The sequence below is a fragment of the Corvus cornix genome, chromosome 7, assembly GCF_000738735.6.
Source record: "Corvus cornix cornix isolate S_Up_H32 chromosome 7, ASM73873v5, whole genome shotgun sequence".
In the NCBI taxonomy this organism is placed as follows: Eukaryota; Metazoa; Chordata; class Aves; order Passeriformes; family Corvidae; genus Corvus; species Corvus cornix.
The window spans coordinates 11,653,328-11,675,603 of NC_046337.1; the positions used below are offsets into that span (position 1 = coordinate 11,653,328).

Here is a 22,276-nt window from a genome sequence, read left to right on the forward strand (position 1 = left end):
AGTAGTTAAGGACCACCACCCTTTCTAGGAAGGGGAAGGTATTTCCCAAGGTCTTTAAGACCTTCCATCCAGGAATTCCCTGTAATTCAGAGTACTGTTGGTATGTGCACTGTTTATGTGGTGGCTGGAAGGTGAGCATCAGAGGACCTCCAGAGCAATTCCTGGTGAGAACACACCACACCCTGTACCTGCAATCCCCAGTATCTTCTCACAAGTGTGTTAGAGGCTTTCAGCACCTCTTCAGAGTTGATATTTCTTCCTTACGGTCTGTTTTGAGGGTAGTTTGGGGTACTGAATTCCCAGGTGAATGAGATGTAAAGAAATCCTGTTTGGGTCAAAACAGCCTGGGTTTTGAGAAGTCCTTTAAGAACAAAGGACTAATGAAGGCATGTTTAATTCATTAAATAGCCATCATAAAGAGACAGCTCTAGTCATCCTGAAATGCTCAAGATAACTGGTGTCAGAAAGGTACAGCAGTGTCCCTCAGTACTTCTGAGTCCTCCCTGCTACATACTTTCCCTTAGGAATTTGGTGAAGGCCTTTTTCTTTTATTAGGACTCTACCATCTTGTTGCCTTCCCACACAACTTAATTACCAATCCGTGTTGTATCACTAATTTTCAATGAGTCCCCTCAACCTATGAAAAAGGGCAAACACTGAAATTACAAAACTGTGTTAGTAGAGAGATCTGCTGAGCATTTTCTTCCTTTGGTAAAATCCCTGACATGTTTAGGAGTCCTGTCTGTGTTTAGGAGAATTTAGTAGAAATGTGGTTTTGCATAATTTATGGCACTTGACTATGTTTAAGAGAACACCAGGGTTGAATTATAAGGTCCTTTTTTCAATTTTTGTAAAGAATTATTATTAGATGGTGGATTTAGTTAGGATATTTCTGGCTCATAGAAATTTTGAGTTCAGCCACCCTGTAGGTTACAATTTTCTTGCTTAGATGATGTCACATTAGTGAGTCAGCCATATGGAAAAGTTTGATTGAGGTCAGTAAACCTCAGTTTTTCTCTCAGTTGTTGAGGAGGACCTCAACTGACCAGCAAAAGACTCAGGTAGAGAGGGTTTTTTTTATTCTTGTTCCAGATTTTGGACACCTTTATAAAAATCTGATAGAGGAAAAAAAGCCAAGTTGGATGTAACTTGTGAAAGTTGAGTCAAATAAGGAGGGGGAAGAGGACGGACGCTGCAATGTAAAATTTAAAATAATGTATTTTTTTTTCTCTTCCAACTTTATATAATTTCTTTTAGCAACAGTTCTCCAACCCACCAAATGGAGCTCCTGCCTCCCAGCAATGATGTAAGTACTTGAGATCATGTTAATGTGGTGCTTTTCTCTTTTAGGACACTGGTGAACAGTTCATTTCAAGACCTTCTTATTCTTTTTGCAATGTAGCATCTCCTTCCTTCTGCTTCTATTCAAGATGCCCAGCAGTGGCTTCATCGTAATAGGTTCTCTCCATTCTGTAGACTCTTCTCAAGTTTTTCGGGTGAGTTTAAACAGTCCAATTACTTTGGTTTTTTTTCTCTTCTGTAAGTGCAGCTCATGTAGCATCTGCTGCTGGCCACTTTTGATGGGACACCTGGTCTGATCCAGTGTGGTTGTTCTTTTGTTCTTAGATTAGTTACCGTCTGTCAAAACAGTTTGTAGACATATAGAGTAAGTAAAAATGGAAGAGAATACATTAAGATGGAAAGGACTTCCCAAGTTCATTAAGTGCAACCTTGAAGCAAGTCCAGGGCCTTGTGCAGTTGCCTTTGAGTATCTCCAAGGCTGGAAATTCCACAGTCTCTCTAAAAAATCTCCTCAAATACTTAACTATTCTCTTTTCTTATATCTAATCAACATTTCATCTTCTGTCTGCTGCCTCTCACCCTGTCCCTGTGCACCTTTAAGAAGCATCTGGCAGCTTCACTGTACCCTCCCATTAAGTAGTTATACACACCAGTAAGATGGTGGAAGGGGCAGTTAGAGGTGTTGAAACCATGAGGAGGCTCTCTGACTTGCAATATGATGAAATAACCCAGTGAATGTGACAGTTACAGTAAACTGGGTCATTTAATGGCCAGAGCGAAATAGCTAGCTTGTTCCTGGGTTGTCTGGAATATTTTCCAGTGAAGCACTGTTCTTTTGGCAGCTTCCAGCTTTGTTTCACAATGATTGATTTGAGGTGCACACCTCTCTGAATTTGAAGCTTCTCTGTGTAAATCTGTCTGGTTTAGCTTTGTGGATTCTCTACCCCCTCTACCCCTGCCCTTTTCTGCTGCCCATACATATTTGGAAGCTAAGATTTGCTTAACTTCTGAAGAAAAATTAATTTGAAATATGTAGGTGCCGACTTACTGAAGATGTCCAAAGAAGATTTTGTTCAAATCTGTGGGCCTGCTGATGGAATTCGGCTCTTTAATGCAATTAAAGGAAGGTTTGTACTATTTCCTTCCTGTTTTTTTGTTATGATAGCATCCCTTGATACTTTCAGTGTTAACTGGAAGTTAATCCTGAAGCTGTAGCATTTAGACTTCCTTTTAATACTTCAAAGAGGTTCTCTCAGGGACTGGAGATCACAACGATATTCAAATCCAAGCACAGCTCAGAAATCTTGCCAAAACGAAGCAGCATAATGTGGGTCTCCAGTGGTTTATTTGCTACCAGCTGATAGCTTACATCCATTTCATGAGGGACACAGCCTACAATACCTTATGTTGCATCTCTATCAGAGGTAACAATAAAAAAAACAAACCCCTGGAGCCTCAAATGACTCATAAACTTACTTTCATTGCAATAACCTCATAAATTCTGAGCAGGATTTAAATCAGTAGAGGCAGGTACAATGAACTGCTTAGCAAGTGCTGTAAACTGTTTATGCTTATCTGATCTTGAAAGATTAAGGTACTCTGTATCACCTCCCAGGAGTCTCTTGCTGGACATCCTAAGCCATCTAGTCAGCAGCTTCAAGACTATCCCTTAGTTTGTTATTTTTGGACAGCCTGAATGGCTTCATCTCTTACTGTTTGATAGCTGACTTGGAACAATTTTAGATCTACTAAATAACTTACTACTGTTTTTGATTAATCCATAGAAACGTAAGGCCCAAGATGACAATTTATGTCTGTCAAGAACCAGAGCAAAACAGGTCTCATCTCCACCAAAAACGAGAAAATGGAGATGGAAGTCTTTGTGGTAAGTTCTTACGTATGGTCTTTGTGAAACACTTACCTGGTGAGAATGCTGCTTCCTGCCTGAGCTCCTGTGTGGGACAGCTTGCTGTCCCGAGTGTTTGAAGGGGTCCTGTTTATCCCAGTTCTGCCTCTTTGGTTATGGTTTCATGGCTACAGGTTACAGGTGGCACCATCTGCCTGCAGAACAGACCCAGCTTACAAGTTATCTGCAGAATGCCACAGCAAAATCTCTATTCAGTTCTTTGTAGGGACAGTAGCATTAAAAACTACCCTTCCATCCACAATTTTCTTTAGATTATGTCTTGTTTGAAAAAATTCAGGGAAATGGAAGGTTGGTATGTCTTAAAGCGAGGTTCTAATTCTTGAAAGTTCAAAATTTTTGGGAACTTGTCATCCCTCACAACAGTGTACAATCAGATGAGAATAGAGATTGTCCTTAAATCTTGCACTTAGTAATAAACAGGCACAGCTTTCCTACCTGGTAGATATAATTTGGATTGTATTTCCAGAACAGTATTGTCATCTGTGTTGTTACCTTACACACTGTATGTTTTAGTTTGTGCCAGTGGATGGCATCTAATAAAATACTGCTTCTGTGTGACATAGCGTGTGTTTTACTATTTGACTGATTTTTTTTTTTTTTTTTTTTAAACTTCAAAATCAGTAAAACAAGGTTATCCAAAAATGTTAGCAGCTTTATGAGAAGGCCGTTTTAGTGCCCCATGATGCAAGTTGTCATTAGTCCCCGTGTTTTCCTCTGGGTAAAAGCTGTGTGTGCTTTAATTGCCTGCTGCATAAAAATAGTGGGTATTTTTCTGCAAATCATCAAGCCAGATATTTTGGGGGATGCTTTGAAATACTAAGCTTGTTAATTCCATTTGAACCTTCATCTTAAACCCGTTTGGTTGTTGATGCTGAGCCATGTCTTGGTGCCATCTGTATTTGCTGTCTTGTAACTGCACTCCAATTGTTGCAGTGTATCATGCAATCTTCTTAGAAGAGCTGACCACGCTGGAATTAATGGAGAAGATTGCAAACTTGTACAGCATTTCTCCACAGCAGATAAATCGGATCTACCGGCAGGGACCCACAGGGATCCATGTATTAGTGAGCAATGAGGTGAGGGGGCTAAAGGGATTACATCTTTGTTATAGATGTAACACTTGTCTGACTTCTTGAAGTTAGAATGAGCTTTCAAATTATGGAATGCATCTTCAAGGGAGAATTGCAAAGCCACTAATCCCAACAAGTTAAAGTAAATACTTGGAGTGAATCAGCCATGTGCAGCATTGATTTCGGTGTGCTTTCAAGACCTTTGCTTTGTAAAAGATGCTGAGGTTCTTGGGTTTTTTTAAGCAAAACAAAACACAGCAAAATTGGTCATTTATTGCTCTCTCCAACTACCTGAAAAAGAGGTTGTGGCAATGTGGGGCTCGGTCTCTTCTCCCAAGTAACAAACGTCAGAATGAGAGGAAATGGCCTCAAGTTGCACCAGGAAAAGTTTAGATTGGGTATTAGGAAAAATTTGTTTATTGAAAGGGTTATCAAGCATTGGAACGGACTGCTTACCATCCATGGGGGTGTTTAAAAGTCATGTAGTTGTGGCACTTGGGAACATGGTTTTGTGTGGGACTTGCTAGGGCTAGGTCAATGTTCGTGCATGACAATCGTAGACATTTTTTCCAACCTAAATGATTCTATGAATTTCTTTTCATTTTGGCTACTTACACAAATTTTGAAGTGAGGATCTAAAGTAAGAGCTTTTAAAATTAAATAGGTAAGTTCCCAAAGAAGGTAAGTTTTAAAATCTGTAGGGCAATTAGTTTTACATCTTGGCCCATGATTCCAGGCACTGGGTCTGTCACTATATACACTATATGCACACTATAATTTATGGACCTCTGCTACTGTTTGTGTCCCATTATATGATGCCTTAATTTAGTCCATTCCATTAACTTGCAGGTTAACAGTAAGTTGCCCTTCTTCCTCTTTTCCCCCTACTAAATTACTTATTCATGCACCAGAATCACTTAAGGAGCCTCATTTATAAGAAGCATTGTTAAAACAAATGAAGCAGAGCATAGGTCTCAACTGGAGCCTAAATTCAAGGCTGTAATGCTTATTCCTGAAGTCTCCTTGCTATTCCAGCCTGATTAAATCTGAAACTTTGATGCTTTATGGATGCAAAATGCTTGAAGGCAACTCTTGTTAGAGGAATTGCATGAACCAGCTTGGGTATAAGGCTTTAAGTATTTGTTTAAGTCAATTATTAACAAGGTCTATTGCTTTTTAAATATTTTTTTCTTGTTCTAGTACTATAGTGGCAAGAGTGTGGCACTCTGTGAATGTACTTCATGCATCATTAGGAAAAGGCACACAGACTGGCCAGAGAAGTTTGATTTGAAGGAGTAGGGGCTGGATGTTAAGTCCAAAAGAGTATAGGGAGATTAGCCTAAGTTGAAAAGGGTATTTTAATGTGAGAACTTACAGCTGAAAAGTGCCCTACTTCAATGATATTCTGGAGCTAGGAGAAAGCTTTTTCTCAGAGCTGGATTTCATGAGCTGATCAGAGAGGTTCTGGTCACACTGCCCTTCTCTGAAGTTGTGTCCAGCATTTGCCTCAACTGTATGAGACACCTCCTGAAGGTAATTCACCTCCTCTGTCCCACATTGCTACTCCAAGATGAGAGGAAGCATTGACTAAGAATGAACCTTAAATGGGCTTTTCTTATTGGATCTGAAGTAATTTCAATCTCTTTATTTAAAGGTGTCACTAGAACCTGCACCTGTTCTGAAAATCTAGTTGTTTCTCATGAATAACTGAAATGGCTTTAGGTTCTAGTCTTTCTTCCCATGATTGGCCTTGCGTCCAGTAACAATTTCACTATGATTCCTGTTCCTTGACAAAATACAAGCAGGTAAATGATTCCTGCAAGCACAGCATCTGTATTAATGTCTGGTCAATAGCCAGATGGATGCTGCTGAGGTGGCATTTCAGTAGCAACTCCTTTATTCAGCAGGGAGTCCATTCCTTGGGGTTTACCATCTCCAGGTATTCTTTAAATGCCAGTGTAAGTTCAACTGAGCTCCATCGTTTAGCTGAACATGTAATTACCACTGTTGGAATTTTAGGAAAGGGACAACCTTCATCCAGTCTAAACTACTACAGCTTCACTGAAAGCAACAAAGAGCATGATGTTTAATAGAATAATTGGAGTGGTATAAGAACCTTCAGGATCAAGAGCTGTAAAGAGGCTGGTAAAGTGCTGAATAAGCTAGATCAGTTTCAGGCAAGCTTATTTAGTATGAGCTTCCCTTGAACACACTAGCAACTGCAAGGACCTTAATTAATCAGTGATGTATGTTAATAATCTCATGGGCAGGGTTACTCAGGACTGTGTAGGACTAGACTCCAAATACTGTTTGATACCTCTCCTCTAAGTCTATACTGGCATTGAAAGAAATGTGAATTTAATTGCTAAAAATATGTTGTGTTGGCTTTTTTCCTTCTGCCCTTCAGATGGTGCAAAACTTCCAAGATGAATCTTGTTTTGTTATCAGCACATTAAAAGGTGTGTATTGCTGCTGCTATTACCTGCTGCTCTGAAGATAATTCCTCCTTTCAATTGCACTAAACGTTATCACAAACTCAATGCTGTTATCCTGAAAAGATAAGTAATCTAACCTAGTGCAAGTCAAGGTGTTGGCTAGACTATGATAGACTGATTGATCAATGCTTTACTCTGTTACACTGTTACAAAAATTTCGTAAGTCCATTGACACCACTGACGTAAATGAGCAGAAAACCTTGGAGTAAAATGATAAAATATGACAGTATGTAGGGTTCTTTATATAAATTATTTGACTTAGATGTTCAACATTGGTTTTCATGAGTGGGTTGTGAAACAAGCATACAAACTAGAAAGAAAATTCAAAGTTCTGTATTTCTGGTGTTTCCTAAAAGCAATATAAATATGCTTTGCATTTCTTTGTTACAGCTGAAAGCAATGATGGCTACCACATCATTTTAAAATGACCGTGCTGCACACAGAGACTTTAACAGCCTAAAATTTAGTGCCTCACGGAGATTGCTACAACCTAGACTGGAAACATGAAGAACCTTCTGGATAAATGTTCCTGTGAACTAAGAATTACCAAACAGCTTAAGAAAAAACTTGCTTTTACAGATAGAAATTTTTGGTGGTGTGTGATTTTGGTGGGTTTGGTTTTTGTTTGTTTGGTTTGGTTTTGTTTTGGTTCTTTTGTTTTTTTGAAGCTGGAGCTGAGAACATCCTCAAAGCTTGTACATGTTTCTTCCTCCCTCCCTTCCTCTTCAGTCTTAAAAGTTGTAGAGGTTTCTGCTTATTACTTAGAAACATCTGCCTTGTACTAAAGGGAAATGAAAGATAAACAAATCCCAATTCTCTTGACCCTCATGTTTGGGTGAATTGATTTACTTACAGTTCTGAGTGTTCTCTTGCTTTTAACACATTACCCTGATGCTGATGGACATGGACTCCCCAAGGCTCCTCTTGTATGCTTTGAGGTGGAAGGCTTGGGGCTACATCCCAAAACAGATTGGGCAATGCAGAGGATGGGTTTGGTGCCCAGCCTTCACTTGAAGTGTCAACTCTGGAATCCCACACTTGGCTGTTCTCCACCTGCAGATGTGCTCAAAGTCCAGAGACCTTGGTCCCTCCTGACAGACCTTCTGTAGTACCAATCCAACTGAACAGTTTTGGGGGGGTTCAAGGGAGGACAGATAACCTGAGGCAAGCAGTTCAGTACCATATTACTATCTTTAGCTTTAGAGTAGTCTCTGTGAATGGAGCATATGAAGGTTTTCTGAGGAAGTGTTTTGAACATTGAAAGCTCTAGTGCTCATGACAAATTCATACTATGGATTTATTCTACTCTACAAAGTAGTGAGTAGCTGCTATCTTTACTGTAACTGGGAATTAGATGTTTTAATCTTAATGGATTTTTATCCTGTTACTGAAGTAAAACTGAGTTTTGATAAAGACCAGGTAACAGATCATCTTAGTTGCTGCTTCTTACATTCTGGCTCTTTCACTCTTGACTCCTGTTTTCAATATCTGTAACTATGATCATCTCCACCCTCCCTTGGTCTTTTGGGACTCCATGCAGGCTCCATTAAAGAAGTGGCTTCCATTGAAGTCAAAGGCAAACTGGATCACACCTTTCTTGCGTGGATGAAATCATTTCAGTTTTGACAGCTAAATAATAAGGCTGTTTCCCCAAACTGAGTGTCCATATACCATCAAAATCTGATTCTTGAACATTTCATTTCATCTTGAACTGACAGGGAAAGCTGAAATACCAAACATTTTCCTGGAATGGAAATTTTTCAAAAAATGAGAAATTGTTAGCTGGAAAACACTGAATAAAATGTTCCAGCCTTTTGAAATGGAAACATTTAATTAAATCCATTTGGCCCTTTAAAGCAGCATCAGTTTGGGCTACTGTTGCAGCCCTCAGAAACTGTCATTCAAGTGCCCTGCGCGCTGTGTCTCCCTTGGGGCTGAGCTCTTTGGCTGAATTACAGATCCCATGATGCTCCTACCCTGGGTTAGTCAAACAGGGAATGCGTCATGAGGGCTGGAGAGGTGCCCAGGGAAAGAGGGGGCCATGGAGCTCTTGAATTACAGCTCCCAGCTGAGACTAGAGGAATTCGGATAGACACGGACTGATATTTCTCTGACAAAAGTTATGTGTTTCAAGTTTTCCCAACAGAAATAAACAGCAAAATATTGAGAAAAGCAACCTTTTTTTCATTAAAAGCATCAAGTTTTGCGCAAAAAACCCCACCCATCCCCACTGATTTTTTTTTTTTTTATTTTTTTACACCGAAAATAATACTAGAATAGAAAAATTGTGTTACAATGGGAAAACCTTCAGCCAACTCTGCTAATTGAGCAGCAGTGCCTACTTAGGCACGATCTTGCTCAACTGGCTGTCCTGGATCCTCCATGAATTGTAGGCATCCAAAAAGAATACCTAGGCTTTGGGACATGGTTCCTCCCTCTGAAATGAAGGAATTGAGGCTTCTTGGTTGAGGACCAGGCTGTGTAGGTGAGGAGGAGCTCCTGGCTGTGGAATCCAGGTTGTGGCCACACAGTTAGAGCTGCCTTCCAAGACAGTAATGAATTCCAGATGCCTTTGTGAGTAGGTGGGACCAGTGTGCCCCTGTGTACCAGGAGCTGCTTGATTTATTTTGTAGAAGGTGCTTTGGAAGATGGATGTTGGCTGTGGTTTTTCATCGTGTTCTGTAATACTGTCCCAGTGCATGGTATGGCTGTTGTGGGCATGCAGCTCAGGTGAATCTGACCTCATGAGAAGGTTTAAAATGGACCTTGAAGTTGCCAGGAGTGTAGCCTGTATCATATCCACTTCGATGTGATAGGCCTGTAGCTGAGGGGACACAGCAATACTGATACACAGTAGAGTGAAGAAAGGATAGAGGTGGTTTTGTTGCCAGAGCTAGGGACTGAGAACTGTTTGCTTATTTTAAAAAGTCTAACTTCTTGAGTCTTTAAAAAACAACTTTGCCCATGAGGAATTATATGTCAAAGTCCTCGTAGTGTTTCAATAGCACTTGCTTGATCAATTTTGAACCAAAAGAAGTCTGTTAAAGCTTTGCTGTATTTAGATTTTTAAAAATAAAATAATTTTACTGATGTGAGGATGAATTTGACAATATATCTTGCTTTCATGCTCTAAAATGGTATACCAGAGTAAACAATCCCAGAGACTATAAATAGTTTTCAATGGGTGGGCGCTACTGTTTTGTCTGTTTGAGCCTGTTGTAAAGCTGTACAGCTTTGGGGTGTGTAATACCTACACTTATTTGACAGAGTAGTTCTAGTCCTTGTTGAACCTCTGTAGTCCCAGCAGGAATTTGGAGGTTTGTGGTTAAGTAACACACACCCATGAAGACACAGCACAGCTGGTTTGGGGTCCAGGAGACTGCTGAGTTACTTCAGCTTAGAATCATAGACTATCTCGAGTTGAAAGGGACCCATAAGGATCACTGAGTCCAATGCCCTGGTCTTTATAGGAATACCTAAAACTGATCCCTGTGACTAAGAGTGTCATGAGTGTCAGCCAGAGCATCCCAGGGGAGCCTGTCCCAGTGACCACCCTCCCAGTGAAGAACCCTTCTCCAGTGTCCAGTCTGAAATTGCCCTGATTCAGCTTTGTTCCATTCCCTCGCATCCTGCCACTGGTCACCAGAGAGAGATCAGCACTTCCCCTCCACTGCTGCCCTTGAGAAAGGGGCAAAGAGAGAAAGACAGACTTGTCTCACCTGTGTAATGTCACCAGGTAATTCTTGACTCTCCTTGGATCTGCCATCCGTGGAGGGACTTGTTTGACCTGTTTGTGGAAGTGGCAGCCTCCAGAAGGAAGCTTTTGTTTCCTCAAGACTGGAGGAAGCACAAGTGTTTAGTCTGGGATAGATACCTAAAATCTAGATAGACTAAAGGCAAGGGAGGTGAGTAGCTCCCACTCATCTAAATAGCATTTGCTTTGTTCTTAAGTGCCTGTTAGACTTATTTTTACTTTGTTGTTGTTGTTGTTGCTCTTGCTTTTTAAAAAGTAAGAAAACCTCCTCAAAGTGATTTAAATGAGACTTTTTTCAGCTATATGTGAAATTTGTACAGCAGAACTTTATAAGGACTGGAGCTTAGGATAACAGTGAGTAACATGGTTTCCCAAACTGTCCAGCTTTTCAGTTGTATGTATGATGACAGCCACTATGAGTAAAAGTGGGCTTGCTGGGGATGAAAAGGCAGAATCATTGTGTGATTAATACCAATGTGACTCCAGCCAATACTGCAAAGTATAAACTTGACTTCTTGTCAGATCTGTACTGTCTGTTTGAAATTTCCTAAATTGTGGCATTTTCTCTATCAACTGAGTAAAATGATACAGATCAGTTAATACGACTTTGGTGATGTCCTGAAAACTCACAGTAATGCCCACGATACACAACTGCAGGGCAGGGAGAGGGCAAATGATCTGGTGATAAAAATTTGGCCATCTGACTGGGGTAGCAGGACCGGTGCTATTAAAATTAAAGCTCCTGTTCTTTCTACTGGCCCTGCATGGTTAACTGGCTAAAATAGAAATGATCCTTCAATATGGAAAATACTGGAGTTCTCATTGTCTTAGTGTGAAATTTGATGGGCTGAAGTTTCAAGACTTGGAGGTGGTAAAAGGATTCTTGCATTTGAGAAGCCCTGAATGGCACTCTCCTTATAATGTAACATAAACATATATATGCATATATATACATATATATCCACATACATACTGTACTGTATCAACACATATTTGTGCTGAGTACATGTGTTCTTTGGTTTTGACTGGTACTCTGCTTTGTTTAGTTGCAGTTCAATGTAAAAGACTCTGGTTGATCAAGCTTCAAAACCCAGCCATTCCTTGGGTAGAAATGTAAAAGTCCATAGTAGCAACTAGGTGATTTGGACACGGTACATTGGAATGATGTAGATTTGATGAATTTTTGATGAATTTGCGATATAAATCCCAGGCCTTGGTGAAGATGAGCATATTCTTTCACTGACACTGCAGTTCTACATTGCAGCTTCTGAAAATTAGTTAGAGTAACAGAGAATAGATTGCCCAATGTTTTGTGAACCAGTAAGGCTACTCCATAAGCAGAACAACCGTATGATGACTTTTCCTAGCTCAATGTTGTATTGCTTAAGCATTGGCTGTAATTCTAACAATCATCTGGTGAATGACTGAAACAGGTTTTTTTGTCTGTGTCTGTTGGGGTTTTTTGACTTCTCAAAGAAATGCTTGTATTCAGACTGTAGCTTCTCTTTCTCTTACAGTTATGAAATGGTTTAACTTTATGCTAGTCATAGAAATACTTTCTTAAGATTATAATGTTTGACAGCACAGGGTACTCAGAGTGGGGAGTGTTTCGCTTTCATCATCACTACTGTGGGTGAATAGGAGAAGGCAGACTGGAGGTGTATCTAACATCCTTGGCTCTCTCTAACAAAAGGGTTAAGCTAGTGCCTAATTTTTTGTGCATTTTTGATTTGTACCTTTTTTTTTTTTTGCCATTCCCTCAAAATTTTGCTCCCTGGCGGGGTATGCATTGGTGACCAGATGGTGTACCCAACTTTTTAAAGTAGCCTGCTGTTGTCCCGGTTTGCTTGGGGTGAGTGTTTATCTTTCAAAGGGGAGTTAGCTCTCTTCACTGACAGTGCAGCTGTTAGAGGCAGGCAGTGCTGGCCACAAAGTTGGCGTGATGGGCAAGGGTGAGTGGAGGTGGGTCGATGGGAGGCTGAGGCGTACCAGTTGTGAGTAAATACTGCCACACTCTTCGTCTTTTCCTATGTTGGTTTTTGGGTTTTTTTGTACATGAATAAATAAAAAAAGCATATTTTGCACTGGCTCTTGTACTGTTGTGCAGAAGAAATCCGTATCTAGAATCTGTGCTCCAGTCAAAATGCAAATAAATCTGTTTGTAAGAAGCACGGGTTTGGTCTCTGTTTATTTGGTGCGGTTGGGCACAGGAGAGCCTTGGCATCAGCTGCTGCTCAGTGTGCAGCTGCAAGGGGCTGGGTGCCCTCTCAGGGTGAGGGGAAGAGCAGAGTTTGCAAAGTGCTGGCCAGAGAATGTCAGCTGCAGCCAAATGTCCTGCAGCATTTTCTTCGTGTTGGGACTGTCTTCATTTCCCCACAGCACAATGCAGTGACCAGTTCGTGTTTAATCCAGGTCAAGGCACCAGGAGAAATGCCTCGTTCTTGGAGAGGCTGTGACAATGGGCATATGCTTTCCTGCAGGCACCAGCTGTGTCAGATGGCAGCTGGCTTTGGTCTTGCAGTGCTCAGAAGGCACAGTGGTTCAGAGCCTGGTCCTCACTGACATCAGAGATGAGCAGAGTCCCTCAGAGCAATGCTCTGTCCCATTAAGCAGCTGTGAGACACATGGTGGCAGTGAGGTTTGGATGTGAAGCATTCACAGTGGTTTGGCTGGAAGAACTCCAGTATCCTCTAAGGTTTAAACCATAGATCTAGTAACTTCCGTAGTCAGGAAATGAGCAGATGTTCGTTCAGTGTCATTTTCCAGTTGGAGAAGGTGGAGCCCAGTTTGGAGATAGTATCTTCCAGCAGCCAAACTTCATCTCAAGGCAAAGTATGGATGGATGTACAACCAGTGGAAGGGTGCTCCTTAATCTGAATTCATCTCATAAGCAGTTTCAGCTCCTTTCCTGTGCTGAAGAAGTACTTTAATCACAAAATAAGAAAGTGCAGCTTGGGCCTGTATATATATCTGTTCATATGCAAAGTACAAGGGCACAGACACTGCTCCTAGATAAAGGTAGATGAGAATTTAGTATTTTTCCCTCCTGGTCACTCAGGCATCCCTGAGAAGAGGAAAGGGACCATCTACCCCAGTTTCTATTAGCTTAAAATTCCTCTGGAGGCAGAAATTCAGCCATCTGAGGCCTGATACTGTAGTCAACTGCTCCGTGCATGGTCAGGCGCCATTGTGCCCCACAGGGCTGCTGGGTTTAACATGGCTTCAGTGTAGGTTCAAATCCACTTCCAGGCTGCAGCCAGGGATCTGTGTGGGTTGTGCCATGAGGGCACATGCTGGTAGGCTCTTGAGGGTTCAAGGCTGGCATTTGAGTTCTCCAGGGCTGTCCGGAGGGTGCTAAGTTTGGGGGGGTTACTGGCAGCAAGTGCTTGGTGACTTGGTGGCTGTATGAGCCCTGCCAGCTGCAGGGGCCATCCCTGGGGCTTTTGGGAGCAGAGGGTGAATCCCACTCACTGCGAAGTGGGAGTGCCAGGGGAGTATCACGTGTATGGATAGTTCCCACCAAACTCTACACAACATTATCCCTCTTCTTCTGTAAGCTTGACCCATGTGCTGGCAGGGGTTGGTCAATGCAGAAAGGAGCACTGGGAAGATTTTTACCTAATAAAGAGGGTTCAAGGACAGGGAAAGTGGTGATGCTGCACAATTTAATTTCTATGGGAGACACATGTAAACAACCTCAGAACAGACCCAGAAGTTAGCAGCAACTGTAGGACTGAACAGGAACTCTTAAGAGCTTTTAATGAGTGAGGAAAAACAAGACCTAGGACTGGAGCTGTTTAGTCAAAGCATTGGCATACTCTCATCTAAATCCTCAACAGCAAGTAAACATTTTAAAATTAATTTTCTAATTCACAAAACAATGCAGTCTCTCAGTTAATTAGATTAGTCACAACTATGGACCTGGCAAAGAAATAACACCTGTCATACTCTTTCTGTGAAGAAGCTAAATGCTTCCAGGCTTACCTGAGTAGGAAAGATTTGACACTGCAATAAATTAAATTGTTGAGGGGGTTTTTTGGAATATTACAGCAGAGGATGGTTGTCCTGATAAAACTGGAGCTTCAGCCAAGTGTTGTCTCCCCTGCTCCCCAGAGATGTGTGGTCCAGGGAGGCAGGGCTGTCCCATCCTATCCCATCCTAAATCTTCTATTTTTGTCTGTTGCAAACAGTGCCACTATCCATTTTGCTGTCTAGAAAAGCCTCAGTTCTGATTTATCTGATATTAAGTAATAAGCAAGTATGATGCAGCTGGAAAAAAAGTTTGATTAGCAAGAATCCAAAATTAGCTGAGCACATTAGTGCACTGAGAAATAATTTTTCCAACGGTGAAAATTTAAATGCTGAAGACTATGCTTTAGAGAGGAGACATGCTAGAAATATTATGTTGGATAGACTTAAAAAAAAGGTGCAATGCTGAGAGGAATTCCTCCTTGAAAATATTTTCAAAGCCTAGTATCTCCCAGAAGAAAGAGTTCCTGGATGGGTTGGCACCACTTTGGGGATTAAGATCTCCATGATCTTAATAGTGTAACCTGTGGTAGTAAAATAAGGGGAAAGTTAAGTAAGAAGATGAACACATGACTCAGGGCAGGTAGGAAATTGTGGCTGAGGGTGCATGGCCAGAGCATCCCAGAAAGGAAACCCAGCACAAAGGCATGGAGGCCACATACGCTGAGCCAAGTGCGTGCTGCTGCACAGCTGTCCTGAGGACAAAGACATTGTCCCAGACAAAATTATTCCAGAGCCGCCCACAGTTTCCCTTTCCCATCAGATTTACCTCGTTTCACAGCAGAGCCCATGAGGCCACAGCTCTTGTTTCTCCAGCAGCCATAGTTATTTACTGTCACATGCATGGCTTGAAAGAAACAAGGAAAGACATGTATCCCCAAATGAAAACATGGGGATAAATTTGGTCATTATTGAAGTGATTACTAGGGAAAAAAAAGGAGACACATTCTTCTTTTTTTCTAAAGCTTTGGTTCCCTTTTGGTTCTTCCAGTCCCTGCCGATGGCTTTGCAGTTTTCAATTCTCAAACAGTTGCATTTTCAATCTAATTGTGGTGATGATTGTGGTCACCTGCTGGCCAGCTACACGAGCAAAGTAATTGCGAAAATGAGCCTGTGGATTCTTGGAGACTCCCACTTTAAAACAGTGAAACAGTTTTTTCTCTCTCATGAACATCACCAAGTGGTGTTAATCTGTTACCTTTCAGGCTCCCATGCCCACAGGTGATGACTCTCTTAGTCTCTCTCTGTGAAAATGTCCTTAAAGTTACATTTTAGAGCAAAGCACCTGAGCCCCAGTGGTGCAAAGAGCAGTATGAGGAGCCTGAACTGAGAACCTGGGCCAAAGAAATTTATGTGTTTGTCAGGGCTTAGGGGCTATGGAGAAGAACTAGCCTGACACTTGCTTATAAGATGAAATCCTCGTGTCATTGCAGTATTGTGGAACCCAGAAAACCCCAAACCATCCATTCCTGGTACATTCCTGACTGGTTGTCACCAATCTTGGTTAAACTAATTCGTGTGGAGGTGATTTCAGGTTGAATAAGGGAATAAATATAAGGCACCTAAATTTAGAAAAGAAATTATGCGTTATGCACCCACTAAGCACTGGAAGAATGGTAAGAACTTAAACACCATAGTATCACTCAGCCACATGTCTGTTGTCTGCAGTGTCTGTTGAGACACTAAACCCCATCCCACCAAGAGTGTCAAAGCCACACTACCGGGCTCCTTTTTCAGGTGTTTTGCTTGTCAGCTTGTGCTGGTTTGGACAAATTTGGAGGAAAATATCCTCTGATAGAAGGCAGGTTACAACCAGCCCTCCCCCACCAGGTTTGGGAAAAAAGACATTTTCCTCTGAGGAAAGTGAAGGAGATAAAAAACTATTAAACAAACACACAGGAAAAGGATAATAATGCTAAATAATAAAACCTCTTGCTGTGGAGAGAAACCTGGGAAGACTTCAGCGTCCTTCTGTAGATGTGGTCTCTCTCCTCCTCCTTGGAGCTGGGTCAGTGTGGGCCCACCTCGGGGACCTTGGTGGAAAATTCTCCCAATCTGTTCTGATGTTGAAACAGTCCAGAAGAGAAGAAGGGAAAAACCAAAGTCCCAGGAAAACAAAGTTCAACTCTCTGTCTCCCTCCCTAGAAAAGGAGCTGAAACTGGCTGAAAGGCAAGAAAGGTGCTTCCCCTGCTCTTGCTGCTGCAGCAGGATGCAGAGGAGTGTGTATGTGTGTCCCTGAACAACTGCTTTGAAAAGTTCTCTCGGTTTTGTCTCTCCCCCCTCTCAGGCTCAGTTTAAAGGCACAGAAAGGCACAAGATTAATTTCTGGGCATAGAGCAATAGGGGATACATATCATAAGGTCACCCCAAGACACACCTTCAGCGGGGTGCCAGGTGGGTGGAGGGTAAGGAAGCCTTCTGTTAGTAAGTGCTGAGGAAGAAATTGAGGGCCCTTAATTAAGAATGACACTTTTTTACCTAACCATTTGACTTTTGGGAGATCTTACGAGGAAGCCAGGGCTAGAAATTCTCTTTCTCCCAAAGCTGGGAGGATATCCTGGGAGGTGCAGATGAGCCAGCAAGTGTTCCTGGGAGTTTTAGTTTCCCAGATTGGCCCATGGTGGGATCAGCCTTACTAGCTCAGAGACAAGGAACCCTCCTTGCACCTGGTCAGTCGACCTGGCTTTATAAACCAAATCATTCCCTTCCTCAGTGGCTGTAGGAGAGGCAGTGCTGGGGTGGGAGTAGGGGATTCATCTCGGGTGAGTGGCTGAAGAGCCTGAACTTGCGTGTTGTTAACAGCTTGTGTGCACTGTGCTTCTTGCTGGACTTTATTATTGAATCATGAAATTGTTTGATTGGAAGGGACCTTTAAATGTTATCTACTCCAACCCCCCTCCTGTGAGCAGGGACATCTTCACATAAATCAGGTTGCTCAGAGATGTATCCAACCTGACCTTGAATGTTTCCTGGAATGGGCTTCCATCACCTCCCCGGGCAGCCTGTTCCAGTGTCTTACCACCCTCCTTGTAAAAAACGTCTTCCTTATATCTAATATAAATTGACCCTCTTTTAGTTTAAAACCATTACCCCTTGTCCCATTGCAATAAGCCTTGCTAAAATGTTTGTCCTTTAAGTACTGAAAGCTGCAGTAAAGGTCCTTAAGAGGTCTGTACCAGGTCTCACAGCATGAAAATCCCTGCTGCTTTCCCCACCCTGACAGTATTTTCCCCACTTCTCTGGTCTTCTCTCTCATTTCACTAGAGGCTGGCAGTACATGGTCCATGCCAGCTGTGATACAAAGCTTTGCTGTTAAAGAACTGGGAACTAAGCTAATGGCAGAGTTTGGAGAAGTTCTGTGATGGGAACATGTAGTGATGCTCTGTTTTTAGTGAGCGGTGCTCCATCTGCTCTTTCTGCTGTGTTCCTTAAGGGTCTGAGTGACTTGAGGTTTTGCCTATCTGGTTGTGTAAATGAGACAAATCCTGAGCAATTCAGAGCAAAAATCATCTTGTCTAAGCTATCCAGGGGATAAAAATGGTCACACAGGCAAGTAATTTTCTGTACCCAGATCGTAGAGCCAAAGTCTTGGTATAGCTAGCCAGCAGTATCACCTTCAGCTGTAAACTGTGCTGATCCCTCCCAGCGGGGCTCACCTGTGAGTGTTCAAGGAATTGCCAGCCCAGTGCTGGTTGTGCAGTGCTTGGCATTGGTGGGAACTGTAGAAGGATGCAATTAAGTCAATTACAGGCTGGTGATTTTGCATTCAATGAAATAATTACCCTTGAAAACTGGCAGTGTGGATGAAACTTGCTCCCAGCCTTAATGTCAGGTTTCACCATCTTGCCAGAAAGTGTGATTGACGTCAACCTGTGATTGTGACAAAGGCTATAAACTCATAGGCTCATAAAATAATTTAGTGTGGGAGGAATCTTCAAAGGTCATCTGGCCTAGACCTAGCTCAAAGTGGGGCGAGGCCAAAGCCTGCTTGGTCATGTGCAGGGTCAGCAAGAGGAAGCCCATGGCCAGTGCTAGCCAGGAATCCAACCAGAGATTACAATTTCCCATTCTTGCCTCAATTCATGAATCACTAAGAAAAGCTTTCTGTCTTTCCAGTGTTGGGTGGGAGAAAAATAAAACAACATAGGTGTGCCAAGCCATAATTATCTTTCAGTTCATCCCTTAAGAAGGTTTATTTAAAAATTAAATTGGGATATATTTGTTCATTTAATAATTTTCCCCAGTGAATAGAAAAAAATATAACTTGGCAACCACTTTCTTCTACCAAGTTGGGCAGTTCTTGTGATGGTGTGCTGGCTAGCTAACATGTAGCTAGCCCCAGTGGAGCTAGACACTAAAATCTTAAGATTTTACTTGCTAACAGTACTACTTCACAGTGACAGGTGAGATTGGCAGTGTGAGGGGTCTGGTGGGCTTTAAATTGGGGTGAAGCTTCAGTGGATGAGCTTTTTACACTCACGATAGATACCATCATGCTCCACATGTGCTGTAGTGCAAGGCAGAGTAGTCTACATTTTGGGCAGCTTGGGGTGCCTGTGTTGTAAATGCATTAAATCTCCAAACTGGATTCTTGTGCAACTGGTTATGTGCGCTGCAAATTCCCAGCTCTGTTTGCTTGTTCCAGTGTCTGTAGATGTGAGAGGTGACATTAACATGGCTTTTTTAATGCATAATGAAAGAACACACAATCAAGAGGAGAAATGGCTCTGGAGTTGGTGGATAAGAGGTGCTTATCTTTAAGTTACAGTCTTGAAGTAAATAAAGATACAAGCTATTTTCAGTGCTTTTTAGTTTGGATGGAGAGGCTGCAGCTGGCAGGGCTTTCTACCCTGAAACCAAGATAAGTCTTAGAAGCTGAGCCTGGATCATGGGCTGTAAGCACAGGAAGCGTTACGATGCCTTTTTGCCTTTTCTTTGAGGAAAAGCATTGTGTTCCTTCAAAAAGGGGAAATTCTAGAGGGTGCTTGATGGGAAAATTCCTAAATCACCCGAGTTGTGACCATGGCTTCACACTGAAGAGTCCAGTTCTAAATCCAACACTCTCAGATGAATGTGAGACACATGCTAGAAAGGGTTTGAACTTTGAAAGACTTAAAATGCGGAAAATGGCGTAATCTGATGATGATTATAGAACCAGTTATATATTTCAGGTGTCCTACATCTTACTTGACACATAGTACTCTGACTATTCCCTGCCAACATCACTGAGGATCTGTAGGCACCGTGGTCAGTTCAGTAGTAGATGCTTTATGGAATTTCATTTTAAACTTCCTTCAAACACTTGACCTGTGCCTCAAACAGCTTCTGAGAAAGAGAAGACTTCTTTTGTTTTATAGCTGGTAATAATTTTTTTTGAGTAATCTATATTTGGGGTGAAAATACTACTTCAAAACTGCAGTTCAGCAAATGGTAAATTTAGGTTTTGCTATTCAAAATTACTCCTGCGTCATTTTTTAAATGGGATTTTCTGACACAGACTTTTTTTCCCTTGGCAAAGTATTATTTAATTCATTGTTCACCTCAGTAAATTCAGGGCAGCAGAGCAGGGTGGAACACCAATTGCTTAAGGTACATTTTTATTTATCAAGTTATTTAGCCTGTACACTTTGTTCTCACTGCTTTGAGTACACAAACTCTTTTCTGAACAGGTGATGGCTTGGCCACAAGACCCATGAAATTATGATGGACAGATCTGAATGCCTCCTGACTATGGCTGCAGCCTCCCTGAGACCAGCTCAGCTGAGATCTATAGGGTTAATAGGAACTTTCTTAGCACTAGGTTTAAGCCCAGCCTTTACTAACTAATCTGGAACATGTTTTATTTCTTTATGTTTTTTTAGTGGAGTGCCTTTGAAAGAGCTTAGAAAGACATGGTGTTTGTCTGGGGGATTTAACGTTGTTAAGGATGAGTTTTCTCAGCATATGAGAGGCAGCCACGCTTGGTGAATATGCCCTAGTTCTTGCAAAAGTTGCCAAATAAAGGGCAGATTTTTTTTTTTTTTACACTTTTGTAATGTTCAGATGGAATTTTGGAGGATTGATGGTCATTCTTTTGCACATAATCTTTATGAAAAGAGAAATTCTGTAGTGTAAAAATAGTTTTGCTCTGTCAGAATCCTGTGGCAGCGACTGAACCAGGGAAGCATGGCTAAGCTCTCTTTACTGGAGGGAGAAGATGGGATGGATGTGACTCCTTGGTGTTCAAGGTTTGCACACACTGCACCCAAAAGCATCACTTCAGTGGTGGTCAGTGAAATAACCCCGTGTTACAGAGCTGGCCAGGCAGTGCATCCCACCACACTGAACAACATATGCACTGTATATTCTTGAGTAAGAACTTTTCTGTAGCACTTGATACCCAGTAACATTTCTCTTTGAAGGGCTGCCTGAGCATTTTGATATTCCTAAGCAGATCTAAAGAACTCATGGGTTGATAAAATATTTTCCACAATGAACTATGACTGAGCTATAAGGTTCGTTTTGCTGAACAGCTGCAACAGTGGATGAGGTGTATGTTGTACTGCAGCTGAAGCACTTGGATGTTTGTATCAGCTTCCTTGAGAGTCACTGGAACAACACTTAGAGATGCTACTGAAGAGAAAGTCCTGCTGTAGCAAATAGTGGGCAAAATTATTCAGGAGTACTGATGCTCATAGCAATTCTGCCTTTAGATCTATTGATCTTTCTTAGTGCGCACTCCTTTTCCACCTAATTTGGCACAGTTCTGTTGCCAGTTGGTTACTGATATTACAGTGTAGGGGTTGATAAGCACTTGCCAGCATTCAGAAACTTTCCATTCCCACACTTTGCAAGCCCTTGCCATTTTTCAAACCTGTCATTTGAAGCTGTTTGAATCATGGAAGAACAATGACAAGTGAGGGAGAATGTGTTACTACTGATATTAATCTGGGAGCCTCCTTTGGTGCAATTACCAGCTGGGGAGATAAAGAGTGTGTTTGGATGAGGGTCAAAAAGTAGAGGTTAGTGTACTCTAAGAGAAGATGGAGAGTGCTGGATCAGCACCAAGCAGTCACAGCATGTTACACTCTACAGGCTGGGTCCTCCACATGGGAAAATGTAGCCAGGGACACCCCTGGGACAAGGAGCAGAGAGCCCTGGCTTCACCTGTTCCCACTGTCACTGGAGATTTAGAGCTCAGAGGTGAAACTCCCTGCTCTGTGCAGGCAAGAGCAATATTTGATCGTGCTGCACAGGTAAGGTAAGAGCCATGGGCAGTCACCAGTGAGTGCTCTGACATTTCCAGCCTGTGCCCCACATGTCTTCAGAGACTTTGTGATCCTGTGAACTAGCAAGAGGTGAAATTGTCATGTAGACGTAGTGAGCCTTCTCTTCACTGCTTAGCTGATGAAAGTAAATCTTTCCTTCTCCCTGGACTTGTACTGCCTGGGTTAGGGTGTTGTGTGGCCAGACAGTCCCAGGAATTGATCGGTGTGTTAATGACCACTCACTACGCAGTTGTAGGTAAGACCAGAAAACATTTGTCATGTGGCTTCCTCTTCCACAGAATTTCCTCTCCTTCCCCCACTCTCCCTTTTATTCTTCTTTCAGCTTTTCTACGTGCAATTTGCCCTATTCTTACTGCTGATTCTGCACTGCTTGTCTTTGGATGAGCTGTCTGTGCTTGGGGATGGGCTCCCACACCAGGAGGTGTCTGGC

At 42.0% G+C, this 22,276-nt stretch overlaps 1 protein-coding gene across 1 annotated transcript in view; it reads left to right on the forward strand.

Annotated features, from left to right (window-relative positions):
* The window catches only part of TFCP2L1 (transcription factor CP2 like 1), a 36,089-nt gene extending 23,370 nt beyond the window's left edge, over positions 1-12,719 (forward strand). Inside the window, exons 9-15 of the mRNA XM_039555017.1 lie at positions 1,258-1,306; positions 1,403-1,496; positions 2,339-2,429; positions 3,087-3,187; positions 4,163-4,305; positions 6,707-6,758; positions 7,185-12,719. Coding sequence (XP_039410951.1) covers positions 1,258-1,306; positions 1,403-1,496; positions 2,339-2,429; positions 3,087-3,187; positions 4,163-4,305; positions 6,707-6,758; positions 7,185-7,222 — 568 coding nt within the window. The 3' untranslated portion in view covers positions 7,223-12,719. The remainder of the gene's footprint in view (positions 1-1,257; positions 1,307-1,402; positions 1,497-2,338; positions 2,430-3,086; positions 3,188-4,162; positions 4,306-6,706; positions 6,759-7,184) is intronic.
* Positions 12,720-22,276: the final 9,557 nt, after the last annotated feature.